Source organism: Eulemur rufifrons, chromosome 10, assembly GCF_041146395.1.
Source record: "Eulemur rufifrons isolate Redbay chromosome 10, OSU_ERuf_1, whole genome shotgun sequence".
Taxonomy (NCBI): domain Eukaryota; kingdom Metazoa; phylum Chordata; class Mammalia; order Primates; family Lemuridae; genus Eulemur; species Eulemur rufifrons.
Window position 1 is genome coordinate 34,849,759 of NC_090992.1, and position 19,225 is coordinate 34,868,983.

General features: G+C 43.6%; 1 protein-coding gene across 2 annotated transcripts in view; it reads right to left on the minus strand.

The window, feature by feature from the left end:
• SLC6A11 (solute carrier family 6 member 11) overlaps positions 1 to 19,225 on the minus strand; it is a 117,073-nt gene that overhangs the window by 16,480 nt on the left and 81,368 nt on the right. For both annotated transcript variants that reach the window (XM_069483977.1, XM_069483975.1), the window contains 2 exons: positions 14,988 to 15,091; positions 6,963 to 7,087 (listed from right to left, as the gene is read on the minus strand). In XM_069483977.1, the coding sequence (XP_069340078.1) occupies positions 6,963 to 7,087; positions 14,988 to 15,091 (229 nt within the window). The remainder of the gene's footprint in view (positions 1 to 6,962; positions 7,088 to 14,987; positions 15,092 to 19,225) is intronic.

Here is a 19,225-nt window from a genome sequence, read left to right on the forward strand (position 1 = left end):
GTCAAGTCTTGTCACCGGCGATGTTCACCTTGATCACTTAAGGTTAAGATTAAGCCGTGTCTGCCAGTTTTCTCCACTGTAAAGTTGCTCTTTTCCTCTTTCTAATTGTTAAATATCTTAGAGGGGGAATATATTGAGATTATGGAAATATCCTGTTTCTGTTTAAACTCTTGCCCACTGATGTTAGCACCCATTTGTGGATCTTGCCCATGGCCATTATTACAATAGTGTTTGCCTGATGGTGATTTGGTATTTCCCCCATTCCTTCTACATTTATTAATTGGAATTCTTCTGTAAGGAACAGCTGTCCCTTCACCCCATTTATTTATTTATTCAATTATTTATTGATATCAGTTTGGACTCCTGGGTATTTATTCTATGGGTCAGAATCCAATACTATCATTATTTTGCTGCTCAAATTGTTCCAGCCTTGGCCACTGGGAGTTCATTTGGGTTGATTCCTATGTCTTTGTTGACATGCCTCTGCCTTTTTTCTGAGTACTTCCTTATTTTTTTGTGCCACAAAAATATCCTAGCTTCATCTTGCCCTGTCCTAGTACTGGCATCAACTGCTTCTCCGAGGAGCCTGGTTTCTTTTACTGGAGAATGGTGTTTAGAAACCAACATCTGGGCCCTGGGTGTGCTCACAGCTATGGAGTAATACTGCTCGCAGCCCTCTCAGCACACGAAGCTGGGAAATATACGTGTATTTGCCCTTGCATACATGCACACATATATTTCTATATCTGTCTGTGTACATATGAAAACCATGAGTTTTAATATACTGATACCTCCAATTCCATTAAAGGTAATTCAAACATCTCCACTTCCTTATTTATAACTGCTTCCTCAGAGAGTGAAAAATCTGACCCTAATTATCTGTAATATATTTACCTATTTGTTCAATCCTAATATGCACATACAGTACTTGCAGGATTCTGAATGCATAGCTCTGTACGAATACAAGTACAGTATAGTCATTTTTATCTTTTGCCTTATCACAGTATCCAATCAAAATGGTGTTTCTCAAACTTCGATAGCTTAGTCTTTTCGTCCCCTCTCTTCAGTGTGGTTACATTATTCATTTGCGGCACAGCTAGCTTTAGTTGTTACTGTTTTATTCCATTTTGGGTTCCACCACAAAAAGAGATTGCTTATTTCTCTTGGGAGGTATGGAAACATCGCCCAGAGCCAGAACCAGCAATAAGACGACGTGCTGGGAAAAGCGCGGCCACCTCCTCATCCCCCCTCCCGCATCCCCACTCCTCCCTTCTTTCCAGCCCTCCCCCACCCCTGAAGGTGACCGTTCTCTTTCGTCTCTGGTTTATCCTTTCTAGATTTCTTCTGTATAAATGAGTAGACACATTTTCTCATATCCCCTTCTCACACGAGAAGTAGGATGCTATAAATATTTCCTTTTTAAACCTTTACACACACATACCATGCACACACATGTGCCATTTAAAAATATCCCTTAATTTCTACTTTCTTGATTATTTTATATTGTAAATGTGTGCTACATTTTCTCAAAGGTTTTTTCAGCATCAATGAGATAATCTTATGATTTTTGGTAGATCTATTAATATAGTACATAATATTAATGGATTTCCTAGCATTAAACCAACCTTGCATTATTCCTGGACTAAATCCTACTTGGTCGTGGTATATTGCCTTCTTATTGTGATTTTGGATTCTGTTTGCTGATATTTTACTTAGTATTTTTGCCTCAATATGCATGAATGATATTGGTCTTAGTAGTGTTCTTTCTTTGTATTGTCTTTATCTGGTGTAGGTATCAATGTTATGTATGCTTCATAAAAGGATTTAGGAGGATTTCATTCCATTTAATGCTCTGGAATAATCTATAGAGTACTGGTCCTTGAAGGTTTGGTAGAATTCCTCTGAGAAACTGCCCGAGCATGGTGTTTTGTTGTGGGGTAGTCCCTCAATAACTTTGTCTTTCTTACATGGAAATTGGACTACTTAAGTGTTTTAAATCAAATACAGTCAACTTTGGTAATCTGTGTTTTCCTAGAAAAATATTCATTTCATCTGTGTTTCAAATTTATGTGCATAGATGACTATGTTGGGGCTCAAAAAAATCTCAAAATATGGCACTTTGGCATATTGAGTGCTTTGAATTAAAAGAAATTAGAAGGCCTCAGAAATAAGCTTCAGAGACAAAGTCTCTCCCTGACCTTACCTTACCCCCCGTCTCTCTAATTCTCTTTCTTTTCCAAAGCACAGGGATTGGGGGGAGACTCTCTCTGGGATTTCCTTATCTCAATAGGGAAGCTTCTTTCCAAAAGAAATGCAATTGCCTTAAGACTCCCTTTCTAGGAATCTCATCAAACAATCTGGAAAAATTAACCAGAGATTAACGAGAGAAGAAACTGGGCATCCTCACCATGCCCAGAAAGACTTTCCATCTATTCTGCTGCAGACAGTTTGGAGAGATTCCCTGGGAGGCTTCATCTGCAGAACAGGATGACCTTTGTTCACAGTGAAATTCTGAGGCTCACCTTATTGCCTCCTCCCCCAAGAGCTCAGAAGGACTTTGTCTCAGGACATCTTTCTTTGGGCTCATTCATTTCCCCTGAAAATCGTTTACTCCTAGAGCCCCTCCTTTCTCTATGAAGAAAGGTGTATAAGCATCTGGATTTCATTGTGTTATTGGGTAATCATTCTCCTGTGAGTCCCCCTGTGCTATGCCCATTAAACAAATTTGTGTGCCTTTTTCTCCTACTAATCTGTCTATTGTCAGTCATTTCAGCAAACCTTCAGAGAGGCTGGAAGGGAAGCTTGGTCTCTGGCCCTATAACTGCAAAGCAGTCTCTTATAATTTTTAAAAGTTTCTTCTACTTCAATGGTAATTTCCCCCCGTCATTTCTTACTTTATTTGTATGTTCTCCCTTTTTGTCTTGAGCATCTGATTTGCCTATTTTAGTTTTTTTAAATAAAAAACAACTTAAATTTATTAATTAGATCTATTTTCTATTTTCCACCTCATGAATTTCTGCTTTATCTTATCTTGATCATTTTCTTCTTTGTGCTTTCTTTTGGTTCGCTTTGTTGTTTTCCTTATTTTTTAGAGAAGGGACTTTTGGTTATTCTTTCAAAATGTGTTTAGTATAGTGAGTTTTCTCCAATTGCTAGTTTGTTTCCATCTGTGCCTCCTTGCATCTCATACAGTTTTTGCTTCATAAAGACTGCTGCTGTGTTGTTTGGTGCATACGTTTTCACGTGTGTTGTGAATTGTGGCTTCATTGTTAATTGTGGCTTTTCACATTAAAAAGTGTCCTTGTCATGCTTAATGGTTTTGGGCTTGAATTCTACTTTTTCTGATATCAGCACTGCTATATCATTATCTGTCTCTTCATTTTTAGCCTTTGTGGATCCCTTTGTTTTGGGCACTCCTTTTATATGTAGCATATGCTTGGGTCTTGTTTTGTCAGCCAAGGTGAAAATCATTTTCCTTTAATAGGTGAGTTATGCATATCACATTTATTGATTTGATTGATACGTTTGGTCTTAACTCTCTCAAAATATTTTCTAGCTATATCTATTTTTTATATTTCTTATGTTTCTCTGTAAGATACGTATTTTTTGTTATTTTACTTATACATTTCTTTTGGCATTTAGGAAGGTTTATGTTTGTGTTTTAGTGGTCACTTTCATACTTTTACCTTTTTAAATTTAGGCCCTTGTTTTCTTATTTAAATCTTTATAATTTTGCTTTTCCTCACCATTATCCTATTAACACAATCTATTGTCTATACAACAACGAGCTTTTAAAATTTTTCTCTTTCCTTTTTCCTCCTCTTTCCAATTTTTAGTAAAATTATTTCTGTTTTGTGACAGTACAAAGCATTTCTACATTAGTCCTCTCCTTCTTCCCCACTTTGGTTTCAGTCTTAGATGTACAATTAAATATTTCTAGCTGTTCATCATCAGTCCTTTTTCTGAAGTTTCCCTGGTCATTATTGGCTTGAATAAAGCTCACCCTCTAGAAGAGTACTCCACAGGACTCCGAGGGCAGAATTCTCTGAATTCTCATATGCGGAAAATGGGTTTTCTCGGGCCTTGATATTTGAAGAAATCTTTTTTTTTTTTTTTTTGAGACAGAGTCTCACTCTGTTGCCCAGGCTAGAGTGAGTGCCGTGGCGTCAGCCTAGCTCACAGCAACCTCAAACTCCTGGGCTCAAGCGATCCTCCTGTCTCAGCCTCCCGAGTAGCTGGGACTACAGGCATGCACCACCATGCCCGGCTAATTTTTTCTATATATATATATATATTTTTTAGCTGTCCATATAATTTCTTTCTATTTTTAGTAGAGATGGGGTCTCGCTTTTGCTCAGGCTGGTCTCGAACTCCTGAGCTCAAACAATCCGCCCACCTCGGCCTCCCAGAGAGCTAGGATTACAGGCGTGAGCCACCACGCCCGGCCTGAAGAAATCTTGACTAGATATCAAATCTTTGATTCATACTTTTTGTGTGAATTAAAACAACTTCTGCTCCATTGTTGCCTTGCTTTTTGTATGTTGCTTTTGAAAAGTGTGATGCCAGTCTAATCCTTTTGCCTTTATAAAGTTTTCAGTATTTTCTTGTTTTGCCAGCAAACCTTAAGGGTGCTATATTTATATGTCTTTGAGAGCTTAGAGCTTTCCCGAGATGTCTCAGGTGGATCATTCTGCATATTGTCTCTGGTACCCAGGCAGTCCTTTTAATGTATAAATTCAGCTCTTTATGCGTTTCTGGAAAGTTTCCTTATAGTTTTAAGTATTACCTCTGTTCCATTTTAAAATTTTTCTTCTGGAGGGACTCTGATAATATTATTTCTTCTTTGTCTGTAGTCCCTTTCTATTTTGGGGGGAATCATTTTTACTTCTTTATGTCATTTTCATTCACTTGGTTGCCTTCCTACCTTTCTCCTTTCTTTAATGCCCCTTGTTTACTTTCCATTGGACACCTTGTAGTTTATTCTTCACTTCTGAGATAATTCTGTCTTTCTTTTTTCTCCCATTTTTTTTTCCTGAGTTCGATAAACTCTCTTTAATTTTTTTCTGCTGCCCTCCACCCCTGCCATTTGTTAGCTTTGCATTTCTGGCTCAAGGTGTTTTTTCCATGTCTTCACATTCTTGTTTGAATGTATTTAATTCTGCTGGACTGTTGACTTACGGTTTTTTCCTACTTCATAGTTGGTTTTAAGAGGGGCGGCGTGGTTCTTTGTGATATGTGGGAAATTTCTATTCCTGACTTTCTGCAGTAGCTTGTATGGACTTAGATTTTCCTCAAAGTCCAGTTCATTTTTATGATATTGTATTTCATAACACTCGTAGTTTAATAGTGCCCTCTTCTTTGAACCATGGGCTATTTAGAAGTGTGTTATTTAATTTACACATACTTGTGGATTTTTTAGATGTCTTTTTGTTATGGATGTCTAACTTAATTTGGTAGCAGTCAGAGAACATACTTTGTATAATTTCAACCTCTTGAAATATATTGAGACTTATAGCCTAGTATATGGTCTATCTTGGTGAATATTCCATGTCCATTTGAAAAGAATTGTACTCTATGGTTATTAAGTGCAGTGTTTAATAAATGTCAATTAAGTTAATGTTGTTGGTAGGATTGTTCCAACCTCTATGTCTTTATTGATATTCTGTATGGTTGTTCTATCACTAGTGAGAGAGAGGTGCTAAAATCTCCAACTGTGTTTATCTATGTTCCTCTTTAGTTCTGTCAGTGTTAAGTTCATGTATTTCAATCTCCGTTATCAGGTGCAAACACAGTTAGCATTATTATGTCTTTTCAATGAATTGCTCCTTTTATCATTAGAAAGCGTCCCTCTGTATCTCTAGTAATACTCCTTGACTTTGTCTAATACTAATATAGCCAACCCAGTTTTCTTATGCTTATTGTTTGCATAGTATACCTTTTCCTATTCTTTTTATACTTTATCTAACTGTGCCTTAAAATTTAAAGTGTGTCTCTTTTAGACATCTTATAGTTGGGTATTGTTTATTTTTTTAATCCAGTCTGATAATCTTTGCCTTTAAAGTGGTGAGTTTGGTCCATTTACATTTAATGTAATTACTGACATAGTTGGGTTTAAGTCTACTATTTTGTATTTGTTTTCTTTTTGGATTTCTGTTTTGTTTTACTCTGTTGTACTTTTCCTGCATTCTTTTGGGCTGATCAATATTTTTTAATATTCAATTTCCTCCATTGGCTTTTTAGCTCTACTCTTTTTATTATTTTCTAAGCAGTTGGGCTAAAAATATACACTGTAATCTATCAAAGTCTGCTAAGAGTTAATAACATATCACTCTGCACTTCCACCACACATCTGACACTTCCCCTTTCTGGTTGCCACACGCATGGGGACTCTATGCCCGGAACTGGGAGACAGAGGCGGAGCGAGGCTCTCCAGCACAGGGAGCAGCGTGCGCGAAGGCCGGGGGGCGCGCTGCAGGAGTGAAGCTGACCACCGTGGGGGGGCAGCGAGTGCTGGGCGTGAGGCGGGTGGTGAGGCCACAGGAGAGGGCAGTGTCCGGTCTTGTGGCCATGCTAAGAGCCCAGCACTACGAGAATCCAAGAAAGGCTCTGCATGGGAGAAGGATATGTTCAGAGTCGCATGTGGAAACAATCACCCAGTAGGGTAGAGCACGGGTGGAAGGGACAGTAGCAGGGGTGGAGTCCAGCGACAGGCTCCTGCTGTCTGGAGCCAGGGGAAGTGGGTGAAGTGTGGAGACGTTAAGGAGGCAGAATGGACAGCTCTGGGGGAGGCCTTGGATTCAGGAGGGAGGAGGCGTCAAGGTCTCCCTTCCGGGTGATTCCTGGATTATGGACGGAGGGTGGGGCCACTTGCCGAGACCTGAGCCCGGATTTTCACTACAGCCACCACCCGAAGCTCCCTCGCCTGCCCTGGCCTTGTACATCTGCACCTTTGGCAAACTTACCTGACTCTGCCACCTCGGCAATGGGGACCCCCTGCTCGTACGCCATGAAGCCCAGGACCGAGAAGATGGCAAAGCCCGCCACGAAGCTGGTGCCGCTGTTCAGGCAACAGAGCATGATGCAGTCCCTGCGGGGAAGCACAGGAGGCACTTGGGTCAGGCGAGGGACAGGCCCATGTTCTCCGCCTGAGTGCATGGCCGTCCTGCAGGGCCGGGAGGGGATGTGGGCACAGTGGCCCTGTTTTCCTGATGCAGCATTTGTGGTTCAGAGAGGTTAGGCAGCTGGCACCCAGTCACCCAGCTTCTCCTGCATTTCTAAAAGCTAAGGCAGATCACAGACTAAAAGCATAGAGTGGGGGTGGGAAGGAAGGCAGGCTGGTACGTGAGAAAATCCCTAGAGACAGACCAGCACTCCTCCCGATGCCTGGTGGGAGAGAAAACCAGGGAAAGCAAGAGGACACTATTCCTGGGAGCTCAAAGCAAGGAGGGAAGGAAATGCCTCCGAGTGAGAAACAGCTGCTTCTCAGCCATGGGAGCAGCCGTGGGCCCACACCTGCAGCTCTCAGCAGCCTCCGGGAGGAGAGGCTTGATCCATGCCCATCCTGGCCACGCTGGTCATGGGAGCAGTGCCTGCCAGACCCATCGCTCAGTCCCTGCTCTCCTGCTGTGACAGGGCAGCCCCTTCCAGCTTGGACCCCTGCATGGAGAGATTTTGCCAAAGCAGTGACTGTCCCCTGCTCTTGGGAGGGACTCACCAGCCTGAAGACATGACTCAGGAGAAATCAGACTGCAGCGATGGAGCTCTGTCAAGAAGAAGATGGTAGCTTCAAGTCCCAGTGCCCCCTACCTTGGCCTCAGCATCCTCATGTGGCCAAATCAGGGAATCAGCCCTTTAGAATCTCAGCCACTGCAGCACCTGGACTTGGGATTCAGTCATTCAGTCCATGTCAGTGCCTTCCTTTTATAGGGGTAGAGCTCCCAGGTGGCCAGCCTCAAGTGCGTCCCTGTGGGTGGCGGGCTGGCCTTGCCCACACTCTGTAATACGCTCCAGCATGTCCAGGCCCTCTTCGATTGTCACATCCAGGACTAGACTCGAGGATTCTAGGAGGACTCTCACCTCTTCTCCTGACACCATACTTTTTGTAATACAACCAAAAGTCACACTAATGTTGTTGGTGACTGCAACACCCTGTTTGTTGCCTTGTGATTATGCCCCAGGAATAAAGGCATAATGGACAGAGCACTGGACTGGAGGTCAGGAGCCTTGGGTTCCAATTCTCCCTGCACTATCTTCTCTTTGAACCGCATTTCACTGGCTACAAGCCAAGGTCCTTGGATAACAGGGTCTCTTGGACCTTGCACCAAATAAAATTAGTTTTGATCTAGTAGTCACTCCCCCACGCTTCTTCCTCGGGGTTGAGTACATTTCCCTTCCCCACGGACTTTGGGCTTAGCCACGTGACTTGTTTTGGACAAGGGGATGTTAGCAGATGTGACACAAACAGAGGCTTGAGATGTGCTTGCATGATTGGACTTGTCCTTTATCATTTCTGTGATTTTCCGTGGGAAGAACTTCCCGAGGGGTGCTGCAGTCCCTTCCGCCTGGGCCCCAGAAGGTACGTACATGGAGCAGACCTGCGCCTGACCTGGACCCTGGAGCCAAAGCCCCCCACCCGCAGCCTGAAGGGGAGTCTCCCCCGCTGCCCAGCGGCTTGTGAGCAATGAAAGCAGACACTTGTGATCAGCCCCCGCGTGCCGGGGCTGTTTGTTACACAGCAGTACTGTGGCAGCGGGTAAGTGACACAGGTCCCGTGAGAGAACTCTTTTGCCACTGTGCACGCTGGCGGGGCTGGTAGGCCTGAGGACTTTGTCTGCAAGCCAGGTTCATTGCTGCTTAAAAATAAATTTAGCTTATTCCGGGGGAGGGAAGAATTATTCCTCAAGTTAGTATAAATCTGCTCCTTACGCCTGTTTCCTGAGGTCTGAGGCCACATGGCCCTGACGTCTCGCACAGCCAGGAGCTCTCCGGTGTCCTGCTGTAAGACCCTGCGGTGCGCCAGGCCCCCCGCTAGGGCTCACTGAACCCTGAGGCTTGGGGCAAGCGAGTCACATGCTCAAGGTGTCACAGTCAGTCGGTGAATGGGAGATGCGAATCCAGTCGTCTCAGACACCAAAGCCCGTGATCAAACACAACGCACCCTAAGAATTAAGACTTTCAAATCCTGACTTTTGAAAGTTATCTCTGAGCCTCCACCTGGGTGTTGAAAAACAAATGTCCCTTGTTACAAAATCCCCATCTTCCTGCAGAGGCCTCTCGAGTGACTTCCTCACACCACAGAGAGACAGATGGAGGGACGGAGGAGCACTTCAGGGACCTGAGGTCCCTTCCAGGCCCGTAACCTGCCCCCTCTTCCCCAGCCCCCAGAGCACCCCAACCTTTAAGCAGATGGAGCTTTGCAGCATGTCTTCCGAAGGGAGGATTTTCCCTGCCTGGTTTGCTCCATTCCTAACCCTCTAATTCCTTCCCCGGCTGCCATGTCTAGGTGACAGGCTTATGTAACAGGGCTTTGAAGTCAGCAGGAGCTGAGCTGGGCTTTTAAGACCTCCAGAAGCTATTACGCTGTCAGCAGAGAGGGTACTAATTTACTCGGTCTGAGTTGGGAAGACCCACTTGCAGAACAATTTGGAAACGGAAATAAAATGAACCTTTTGATTTTGCAGTGTCACCCAGGGGACTTGCTTTCTTCTGCTGATGGGAGAGCGGGACTAAAACCCTGTCTGTCGGGAGGGAGAGCAGAAGGGATCTGCCGAGGCCGGCACGCAGCACCGTGCGCTCAGCGGGCAACGAAGATGCCTCAGCCTCCAGACATGGGCTGGAGAAGGCAGTCCTGGCCCAGTCCTCTTTACCTCCAGGAGTTGGGAAAGAACCGGCTGGCCGTCATTGGTAGTCAGGAATAGGGGTGCAGGAGCCAGGGAGACTCGTGCGAAGAGCCACACTCCGTCACTGGCAAAGTGAACACAAGCAAGTGACAACGTCCATGGGCCACTGTTTCCTCATTTGCGTAACAGGGTGGCTCCTTTCTCACTTCCTTGCATGGGAGCCAGCACCGAGCTGAGTCCGAGGGATACAGTGGAGAACAAGAACACCCCGCCTGTGTCCTCATGGCGGCTAGGGGCAGCAGGGACCAAGTGATTTCTGCCACGCCCGGCCAGGAGGGCCCCTTGCGGTCAGCTACAGATGAGGTGAACACTACGCGGACAGCCTCTCTCTCCAGTACCCCAAGGGGGTGGGACTCAGCCCAGACCGGAAGCCTGCTTGTGCTCTTCTTCCTACCCAAGGGCCTCTCTCTTCCTGTCCATGGTCAGTATTCTCTATCGTGGCCGACAAAGTGCTTTAACTCTCACCACCCAGATGCACATCCTCTGTGAAAGCCTGGAGGCTTTCTCGTGGACAGCCTGGTCTGACTGTCCTCCTCTCCATGGCATCTCTTTGTGGTCCAGCGATACCCAATTACCTTGTTCGAAGACCCCCAGGAACAGAATTCACTGCCTAATGGCACATTGGATTCCACAGTAGCTTTCTTTTCAGCATGTTGGACCTGCCCACTTTGACTTCTGCAGTGCCTCAGTTTCCCGAAAGTATTAATACAAACTCTACAGACTGTGCCATTGCTGTCTGGCTCTCCCATGGCAGCGATTCCAGTGCCTCGCACTCAGTACACACACAGTAAACACTGCTGACTTGTTAACGAAGCGATCACTAAGCTAGCTTCCAGAAAGGATGCAACAGACGGCCCAGGGATGGACACTGAGAGACCTTGGCCAGAGTCCTGACTCTGCCACGTCTAGCTGGGGACTACCTCCACGAGCCTCATTTCCTTATCTCGAAGATGGGATAATATGGGAGGGACCTGATCATTATCAAAAGTTATTTCAAATGCATGATCCCACTTGAACCACACAATGATCAAGTGATGTGGTTGTTAGTTTCAAGTTTCCATCCCACCAGTGGAGTGTGACATGACCCTCTCAGGTACCCTTGTCTGTATGGATTAGGATTCATTTTTAGACCACTATCAATTTTCTGGTTGAGAAAAACAATCTCATTATTTTAAGAGCATGCTGCTCATTTTTCTATTGGTGTTTTAGTGTTTTCCATATTGATCTGTTTGTATTCTTTACATATTATGGACATAATAGTTTCTTACTATATGTTGTTAGGATGCCCTTTAATTTCGCAGATGATTTTCATATGTTATTTGGAGATAAGGTATGTAGATGATATTTATATTAACTTGATTTTTTTAAATTATAAAAGAAATATGTACTTGGGGAGTTAAAACAAAACAAAACAAAAACCCATTTAAATTGCATAGGAGGTACAAGTGGGAAAAAGCCCACCTCCCTACCTCTGACTTCCCAGTTCCATTGTGTAGAGGTGGCTATTTCAAATAGTTTTCTCAGTTTCTTTCCAAAAATTTAGGAGTTCTTTATTTTTATGTGGACCAATCTGTCATTTAGTGCCTTTGTGATTTCTTTAATTATTTTTCATGTTTTCTACATTTTTCCCATTCTGGAATCAATATTTTTTCCTAGTTATAGAAGAGTTTCTTTCTAAAAATATTTAACTCTTTAATCAATGTGTCACTTCTTATGGTGAATATATGGGATAAGGTATAAGGATCTATTAATAATTTATTATCCCCCAATACTTATCCCATCTCAGAATCGTGTGTTGAAAAATCCCTTCCTTACCCAACTAATGTGTGATCAGGGATGGTTTTTCTGTCATTATTCCATGATCTGATCCCTGATTAAGGAGCTCTTAGACCAAGGATGGGGAACCTGCAGCTTTAAGGCCACATGTGGCCTTCTAGGTCCTTAACTGTGGTCTTTTGACTGAATTCAAATTTTACAGAACAAATCCTTTTATTTTTATCAATGCATTTTTGTTCATCTTTTATATTTTTGTTTTTTAAATGAAATACTAAAGAATGAAATAAGTTTCAATGAAATAACCCTCCCCGATTGGCCAGCACAATTAGAACATCAGTAAGACATCAGAGTTAAATTGACGGCTGCTACGCCCATGATTTAGTGCTAACCTCCCCCGCCTGACTGGCGCCACTACCACATGGGGCTGGTTGGCGAGAGTTCATGGGGATGAGTGTGCCAGTCTGTTATCAGCTTTTGACAATGGTGCACTGTGTTTCTGTTTGAAGTGGAATCTGTGAATAGTTGCACAGGTCAACAGTATTTTTAAATTCTGTCTGCTTAACAGCCCATCATGTCAAAGAAGACCAAGAGAACAGATTTTTCTTCTGAAGGAAGAAGACAGATTTTTTAATGAGGATTAGGAATTGCAATATTATCTTGTTTCTGCTAAAGATAAAATGATTTGCTTGCTTTGTGATACTGCAATACCAACATTAAAGAAATTCAATGCTTATCAGCAGGATAACACTATAAGGACCATAAATATTTTAAATCAGAGGGAGAGGCATGAAAGGTTGTATTGCAGAAATTAAAAGATGAAAAGCAAAAGCAAAGACAATTCTTTCAAGCAAAAATAAGACTTGGAAATAAGGCCACTGAAGCAACTTATAAAGCAGCTTATATACTTGGGAAAAAAGGGAAGCCATTCAGTGATGTAAAAATTGTGAAAGAATGCATCACTGAAGTTATAGGATGCTTAGAACTCAATAACCTTTCAAAGTACAAACAACTGCCTCTTTCAAAGAGAACAATAATTTATTGGCAGCAAGAATTAGCCTTCAACTTAACAGAACAACTTCATGTAATACTTCAAGAGGAAAATATATTTTATTCAATTGCTTTGGATGAATCAACTGATACTACTGTCTTGGGGTGGGTTTTATACTTCATTCAGGTCATAACAGAAGATTTTCTTTGCTATAGAGAGTTACTCACTTTGGGCACTCTTGAGAACAGAACACAGGGAATAGATACTTTCAACAACTTTCAAGATAAATGTTGTGAAGTTGGACTGAATTTGGTAAATTTAGTAAGTTCGTGTACAGATGGTGCACCTTCCATGACAGGAAAACATGAAGGGTTTATTGAACAGATAAAAAAAAAACTATTAACAGATCCAGATGCTCTCATTTCTTTTCATTGTATCTTGCATCAGCAAAATTTCTGTGCTAAAGCTACTATTTTAAGAGACACTTTGTAACAAGTTATAAATATTAACTATATTTGTGCAAATGCAACACAACATCATCAGTTTCATAACACGCTAAAGCTGAATGCTGAGGTATTCAGTGTGGATTTGCCATATGATCCTACAGTGCATTGGCTATCGCAGGGAGAGATGTTAGCTAAAATTTAATCTCTGTGAGAACAGATCATTAAATTTTATGAAGAACAGAATCAGCAATGTGAAGTATTGAAAGAAGATTTCTATAGGAATGCAGCATTTCTGTGTGATACCATGTCAAATCAAAATGACTTGAATATTTCTTTGCAAGGTAAAACTAAGTCTATATATGATATGTGGCAAAAAAACCCCCCAAGTATTTTGCAAAAAGATAGCTTTTTTCAAAACACTTCTTCAAAAGGAAATTTGGGATGAACATTTTCCCCAGTTAGCAAAGATCACTGATGAGCAGAATGATATATGCAAGTCATTTGAAGAATACACAGCTATTATTGACCTATTAATTGGAGAATACAGTGAAAGCTTCCCTGACTTTGAGAATCATGACATTACACTCAAATTAGCGTTTCAGCCTCACCTAGTTGATATCACCAAGGCACCTAAAGAACTACAGATGGAACTGATTGAGCTCTCAGTAGATGACATTTTAGTGATTGTTTAATGCTAAGAAAGATCCAATTGGAATACGGAAAAATGCAGAACACCCATGCCTTCTGCAACATGCCTGAAAAATGCTTTCTTGCTTTTCAACCACATATTGTTGCGAATCTACGTTTTCCCATCTAACCCAAATCAAGATGCCCCTAAAGGTCACAAATGACTGACGCCCATCTAGAGGATCAACTGCAGACCTCCATGCTACAATCAAATATTCAAATGCTTTCCAACAGAAAGCGGACACAATGAAGTCATTAAAAGATTAGTTAACTTTAAAATTAACAAATAGCTTTCATTTTTTGAAATTATTAAGTACATAGTAGTTAGATTTTTATAAAATAATGCACATTTTAAGTATATCTAATTGAAGTTTCTTGAATGTGGCCTTATTTAATTACAGCTAAGTTAATGCAGCCTTCCAACATGAAAATGTTCTCCACCCATCGTAGACTCTAAGGAAGAAATACACTGTCCATCCACCCAGGAAATATTCACCTATTGTGTACCAGGCACTGAGTTCAGGGGGGCACAGACCTCAACAAACAGACCATCATCCTAGATCATAACTTCCACCATGTGCCGCTGGGTGACCTTGGGCAAGTCCCCTGCCCTCTGCGGGTCTCAGCCTCACTGACAAACTCAGGCTGTAGGCATGAGAGGTCAGGCAGTCAAGGGTAAGCCTTGGACCCCTGCACCCCCACCACCCCTGGGGCAGCCAGCTGCAGGAGGCCAGGGAGGCCGGTTAGGCTGAGGGGCAATGTGGGTCACTGGACACTTCAGATGGGACAGGAGAGGACCTTACAGTCAAGTGAGAAGGGGCAAGAAGGTTTCTGAATAGAAGCTAGAAGAACAAGGCCCGCCGAGTACTATGTACTAGCTGTGTGACCTTGGGCGAGTCACTTATGCACCCCGGGGTGAGTCTTTACCATGCAGGGTGACAGTGAGACCTGAAAGAGATTCCAGGGGTGGATTCGCTTTGCAGCCTAGAGCAGACTCTAGTACATCTGCTGCTTTCCCAGCTCCTCTGGTGGCCCACTCTTTGACACTTGGGCAGTGAAAGCCAACAAACAGCCCATGTGTCTCCTCCTGGGGCAGGAGGGCAAGGTGGGGAGATGGCCATAAACCAGCCTGGCAGCGTGGAGGGCCCTGGGGTTTGGTGGACAGCTGGCAGGGCCCAGGGAGATGCTCACCTGTAGCAGTTGTTGTTATAATTGTTATAACTTCCCAGAGCAGTCAGACAGCCCAGGCAGATGGCATAGGAGAAAAAGATCTGCGTTCCAGCATCTACCCAGACCTGTAGGAAGGCACAAAGACATTGGCATAAAGAGAAGAAGTCAGATGTGCGGTGAGAGGGTGGCGCTGGTCTCCGAAATCCCCCACCTGCACCCTACCCTCCGGATACACTCCACAAAGGAATAATTAAACTTCCTAATCTTCTCAGGACCACTTTTAAAAGGAGTTCTATTCTTGGGGACCGCTTGGTTAAATATAAATGTCCTCAATTCATTCCAGAACTGGCTGGAGGTTATGGATAATAGCTCACCCAACAGCAAGAGTGTGGATGTTTAGGACCCTGGCCTCAGCTGTGTGACCTCGGAAAAGTCACTTAACCTCTCTGAGGTTTAGTTTTCCTCACCTGCCAAGTAGGGAACGAACTTCCCTGACAGGATTGTTGTGAGGATTCTCACAATAAGGAGTGTAAGCCCTTGGGACCCACCGCCTGCTAATAAGTCAGTCATGTCTAAGCCAAGCGAACGCTTTCCTTTCCTTGTGACTAAGACTCTCATGAGAAAACTGTCCTAAGACTCTGTCCGGAGGGTGCATTTGACCAGCAGGAGGGGGAGGAGGGGAAGGTGGAGGGAGGCCTTAGCACCTTTCAGAACGGATTCCCCACTCAGGCTTCCCATGCCATACATAAGGCAACTACTTCCTCAGTCCCCAGGGTCCCCTGTGACAAAAACTGCTGTGGCCAGCATGGTACGCACAAGCACAGGGGGCATGGCAGTGGCTTCTCGAACGCTTTCCCCTGGGCTCTCTTTGAGCCCAGCCCCTAGAAGTCACCAAGGAACAGCCACAGCTCAAATCCAAATGCGACTGATGGGACGCATGCCTGGGCAGCAAGTGCCACCTACAGAGCAGGGCTTGGCACTGAATAGAAAGAACAGCAAACGTTTACTGACCACTCAGGATGCTCAAGGCATGCGCCTGGCCCTTTATGCGTTCTGCATTCGAACATTCACAGCAACTCTATGCGGTAGGTGCCATTATTGGCCCCCTTTTACAGCTGAAGAGACTAAGGAACAGAGAGGCTGAGTAATGTACCCAAGACCACACAGCTGGGAAGTGGAGGCCCTTCACCATCCAGAGATGATTAATCAGTCCCAGAACTTCAGATTTGGAATGAGCCTCAGAAGTCCTCTGGTGTAACCTCTCACCCAACATAGGACTCTCTTCTGAGTACTCCTGACAGAATAGTCTCTGCTTGATTACCGCCAGTGATGGAGGCCTCACTACCTAAAGAAAAACCCGTTTCTTCTTAGAGAGCTCTGTTAGAATATTTCTTAAGATGTTAAGAACTCTTCCCTTCCTGGGTTCCTCATTCTGGGGTCACCCAGACCAGATCTCTGTCTTCCATGTGGCAGCTCTTTAAAGATTCAAAGAAAACACAGGTGCCCAATGGACCTCAGAACTCTCCCCTTTCCAGGCAAAATACTTGTATTATCTCTCTCTTTGGGATTTAATTACATGGTGCAAATAATTCTACCCTGGATCTGCTCAAATTTGTTAAATCATTCAACAAATACTTATGAAAATTGAAGATTATACTACTGCTTCTGAACCTAAGAAATGAATGCATTTCTGCCTCCTCTGACACAGGCTCATCAGGTTTAGAGTCTTGGAGCTGAATGAGGAACTGGGGGGAGCTCCCTCACGGGGAAGGAGGGTGGGGGCTGGGATGCCAGCAGACAGGAGTGCGCTGAGACGTGGGTAGGAGGAAATGGAAAGAGGGAATAATAGAACAAAAACAAAGCCTCCTTCAAGAAATTTTGCCATGAAGGGGAGGTAGGGGATAGGATGCTAGCCAATGGGTAAATAAAATTTGGGGAGGCTTTTTAAAAATGGGAGAAACTTAAGGGTGCTTAAATGCTTCTAGGAAGGGTCCAGTGGAGAAATAAGTGTTAAAGATTCATGAGAGAAATGGATGTATTTTTAATTCCTTCTGTTTTGCTTCAGTTTCCCCATTTATTACCTCAGTGGAGTCCGTTTACTACTCTGTAAGGCCAGTGAACCATATGGCGAAGCAAAAGACAGCACTGCTAACCCAGGGAACAGAACACCAGACCCCAGGGGCAACTCACCACGACACTCGGTGCTTGGCTAACACTCCTGGAGCCTGCCACACTGCTGGCACTGCCTGCACCGACCGGTGTCCCTGCTCCGCTGCGCTCTGGCTGAGCGTGTGGGCCAGAGGGACAGAAGCCCCCAGACCTGCCGGAAAGCCAGCTCCGCCATCTCACTGGACCCCACCATCTCACTGGACCCCACCAATCAGCTGAGTGTCCCCTCCCCCACCACGGGAACAAACTCTCTGTGTGTTGGAAGACACCAAAGAGAGCTTCAGTCCACACCCCAGCGATGTGCCCCGCACTTGGGGGTAATTTTTCTTTCAGTTTGTTCATCGAGCCCGTCAGCACTAAGATGGATATCTGCTGGTTTTGTCTGCTCAGCATCCATCAATCTCTACTTTTTAGGTAACAGTACCTCAGTTTTCCTTTGGGAAGCCACCTCTTCCCCACTCAGAGGTAGATTTAGTGACGGTTATGTGATGCAGCCCGGCCGATCAAAGCATTTCTCTTGGCTACAGGGATTGGTTCAGGGATGAGCATATGATGCAAGCCAAGCCAATGAAATTCAATCCTGGGACTTTTACTGGAGTTATTTATTGCAAATGGGACAAGTTCTTTTTTGCTGGGGATGTTAAGCCTGTAACTGCTGGGAGCCATCCCTGACCACGAGGGAAGAGTTTGCTTGAGAATAAAGCCAACACACAGAAAAGCAGAGGCTACAGCAAAGACAGACCCTGGTGCTATGACTTGAGTCCCTGGATCCAGCCATGCCTGAAATTAGATCTACCCTAGAATAGTCAATTTTAGAGACCTATAAATTCCTCTTTTTCTTAAGTTAATTTGAGTTGTATTGCTGTCCGTTCAAACTGAAAGAATACTAATAGTGACGTTCAGCTCTTAGAAAAATCCAGAGGGTGTAAGCCTAAGTCCTCCAATCAATCCTGAATTACTGATGGACCAGCATTTACATTGAGTATCTTCTGTGTACAGATCCCTGCGTCAGACTCTGAAAGAGGTACCATACAATTATATACAGCACTCCATCTCTGTCCTCAGGTGAGATAAAACATTCACAAAACAAGGTGCCCCATACCTAGGAGAGACAGATGAGGGGGAAGAGTAATTTGTGCTAGGGCAATCAGAGAAGGCTGCCTGTAGGAGTCATATCTTTCAAGATTGGAGAAGAGAAGAAAGAGGGAATGTGTGGCCTAGAGAGTCATGTGAGAAGGGGATATGTTCTCAAATTATTTTTTCATCTTACTCCCCTACCTCTGTGGGGAAAAGCCTGTCATTTTTATTCTGATGGTCACCATTAAATCAGCACCCTTATACAATACTCTTTGTAGGTATTGTACCTTATACAATACCCTTTGTAGGTATTGTACCTTCCCTTTTTAGACATTGTCTATTGGTTTCCTGTGGTGAGGAATATTGAAATTAGCTAGTAGCCTCTATTTCTCTTCCCTCTCTTTCCTCTAACATTTAATTTGAAGAAATATCCATTTGCTTCTAGTTAATATGTATGAGCCCATCTGTGAACTTATTCTACTTTTCATACACACAGTCTCCATTTTCCTCTAATTTTTAATACTTGGACTGTATCTGCATTATTAGACCATAACAACCATTACCTATTATGTTATAGCCTGCCTTTCTTCTCCCCTTATTTACTTTTAGAGACGGGGTTTTGCTATGTTCCCCAGGGGGGATTGGTGTGGCTGTTCACAGATGTGATCACAGTGTACCACAGCCTTGAACTCCTGGCCTCATGTGATCTTCCCGCCTCAGCTTCCAGAGTAGCTGGAACTACAGGTGTGTGCCACTGTGCCAGGCTCCGTATAGCTGTTATTTGGTGTGAATACTACAGGTGACTATAAATTTAATGCCCACCCCAGCCTTTATGTTAATAACTTTCTAGTCAATTTGGTTATCTTGAGATTGTTCCCTAGTAAATTCCTCTAAAAAGTTGATGGGAAATTATATTTACTGGCTTCCTGCATGTTCATAATAGTTGATCTGTAGCTTTCATACTTGAAAATAAATTTGGCTGTATATAAAATCCTTGGTTCTCTTTTTCTTTT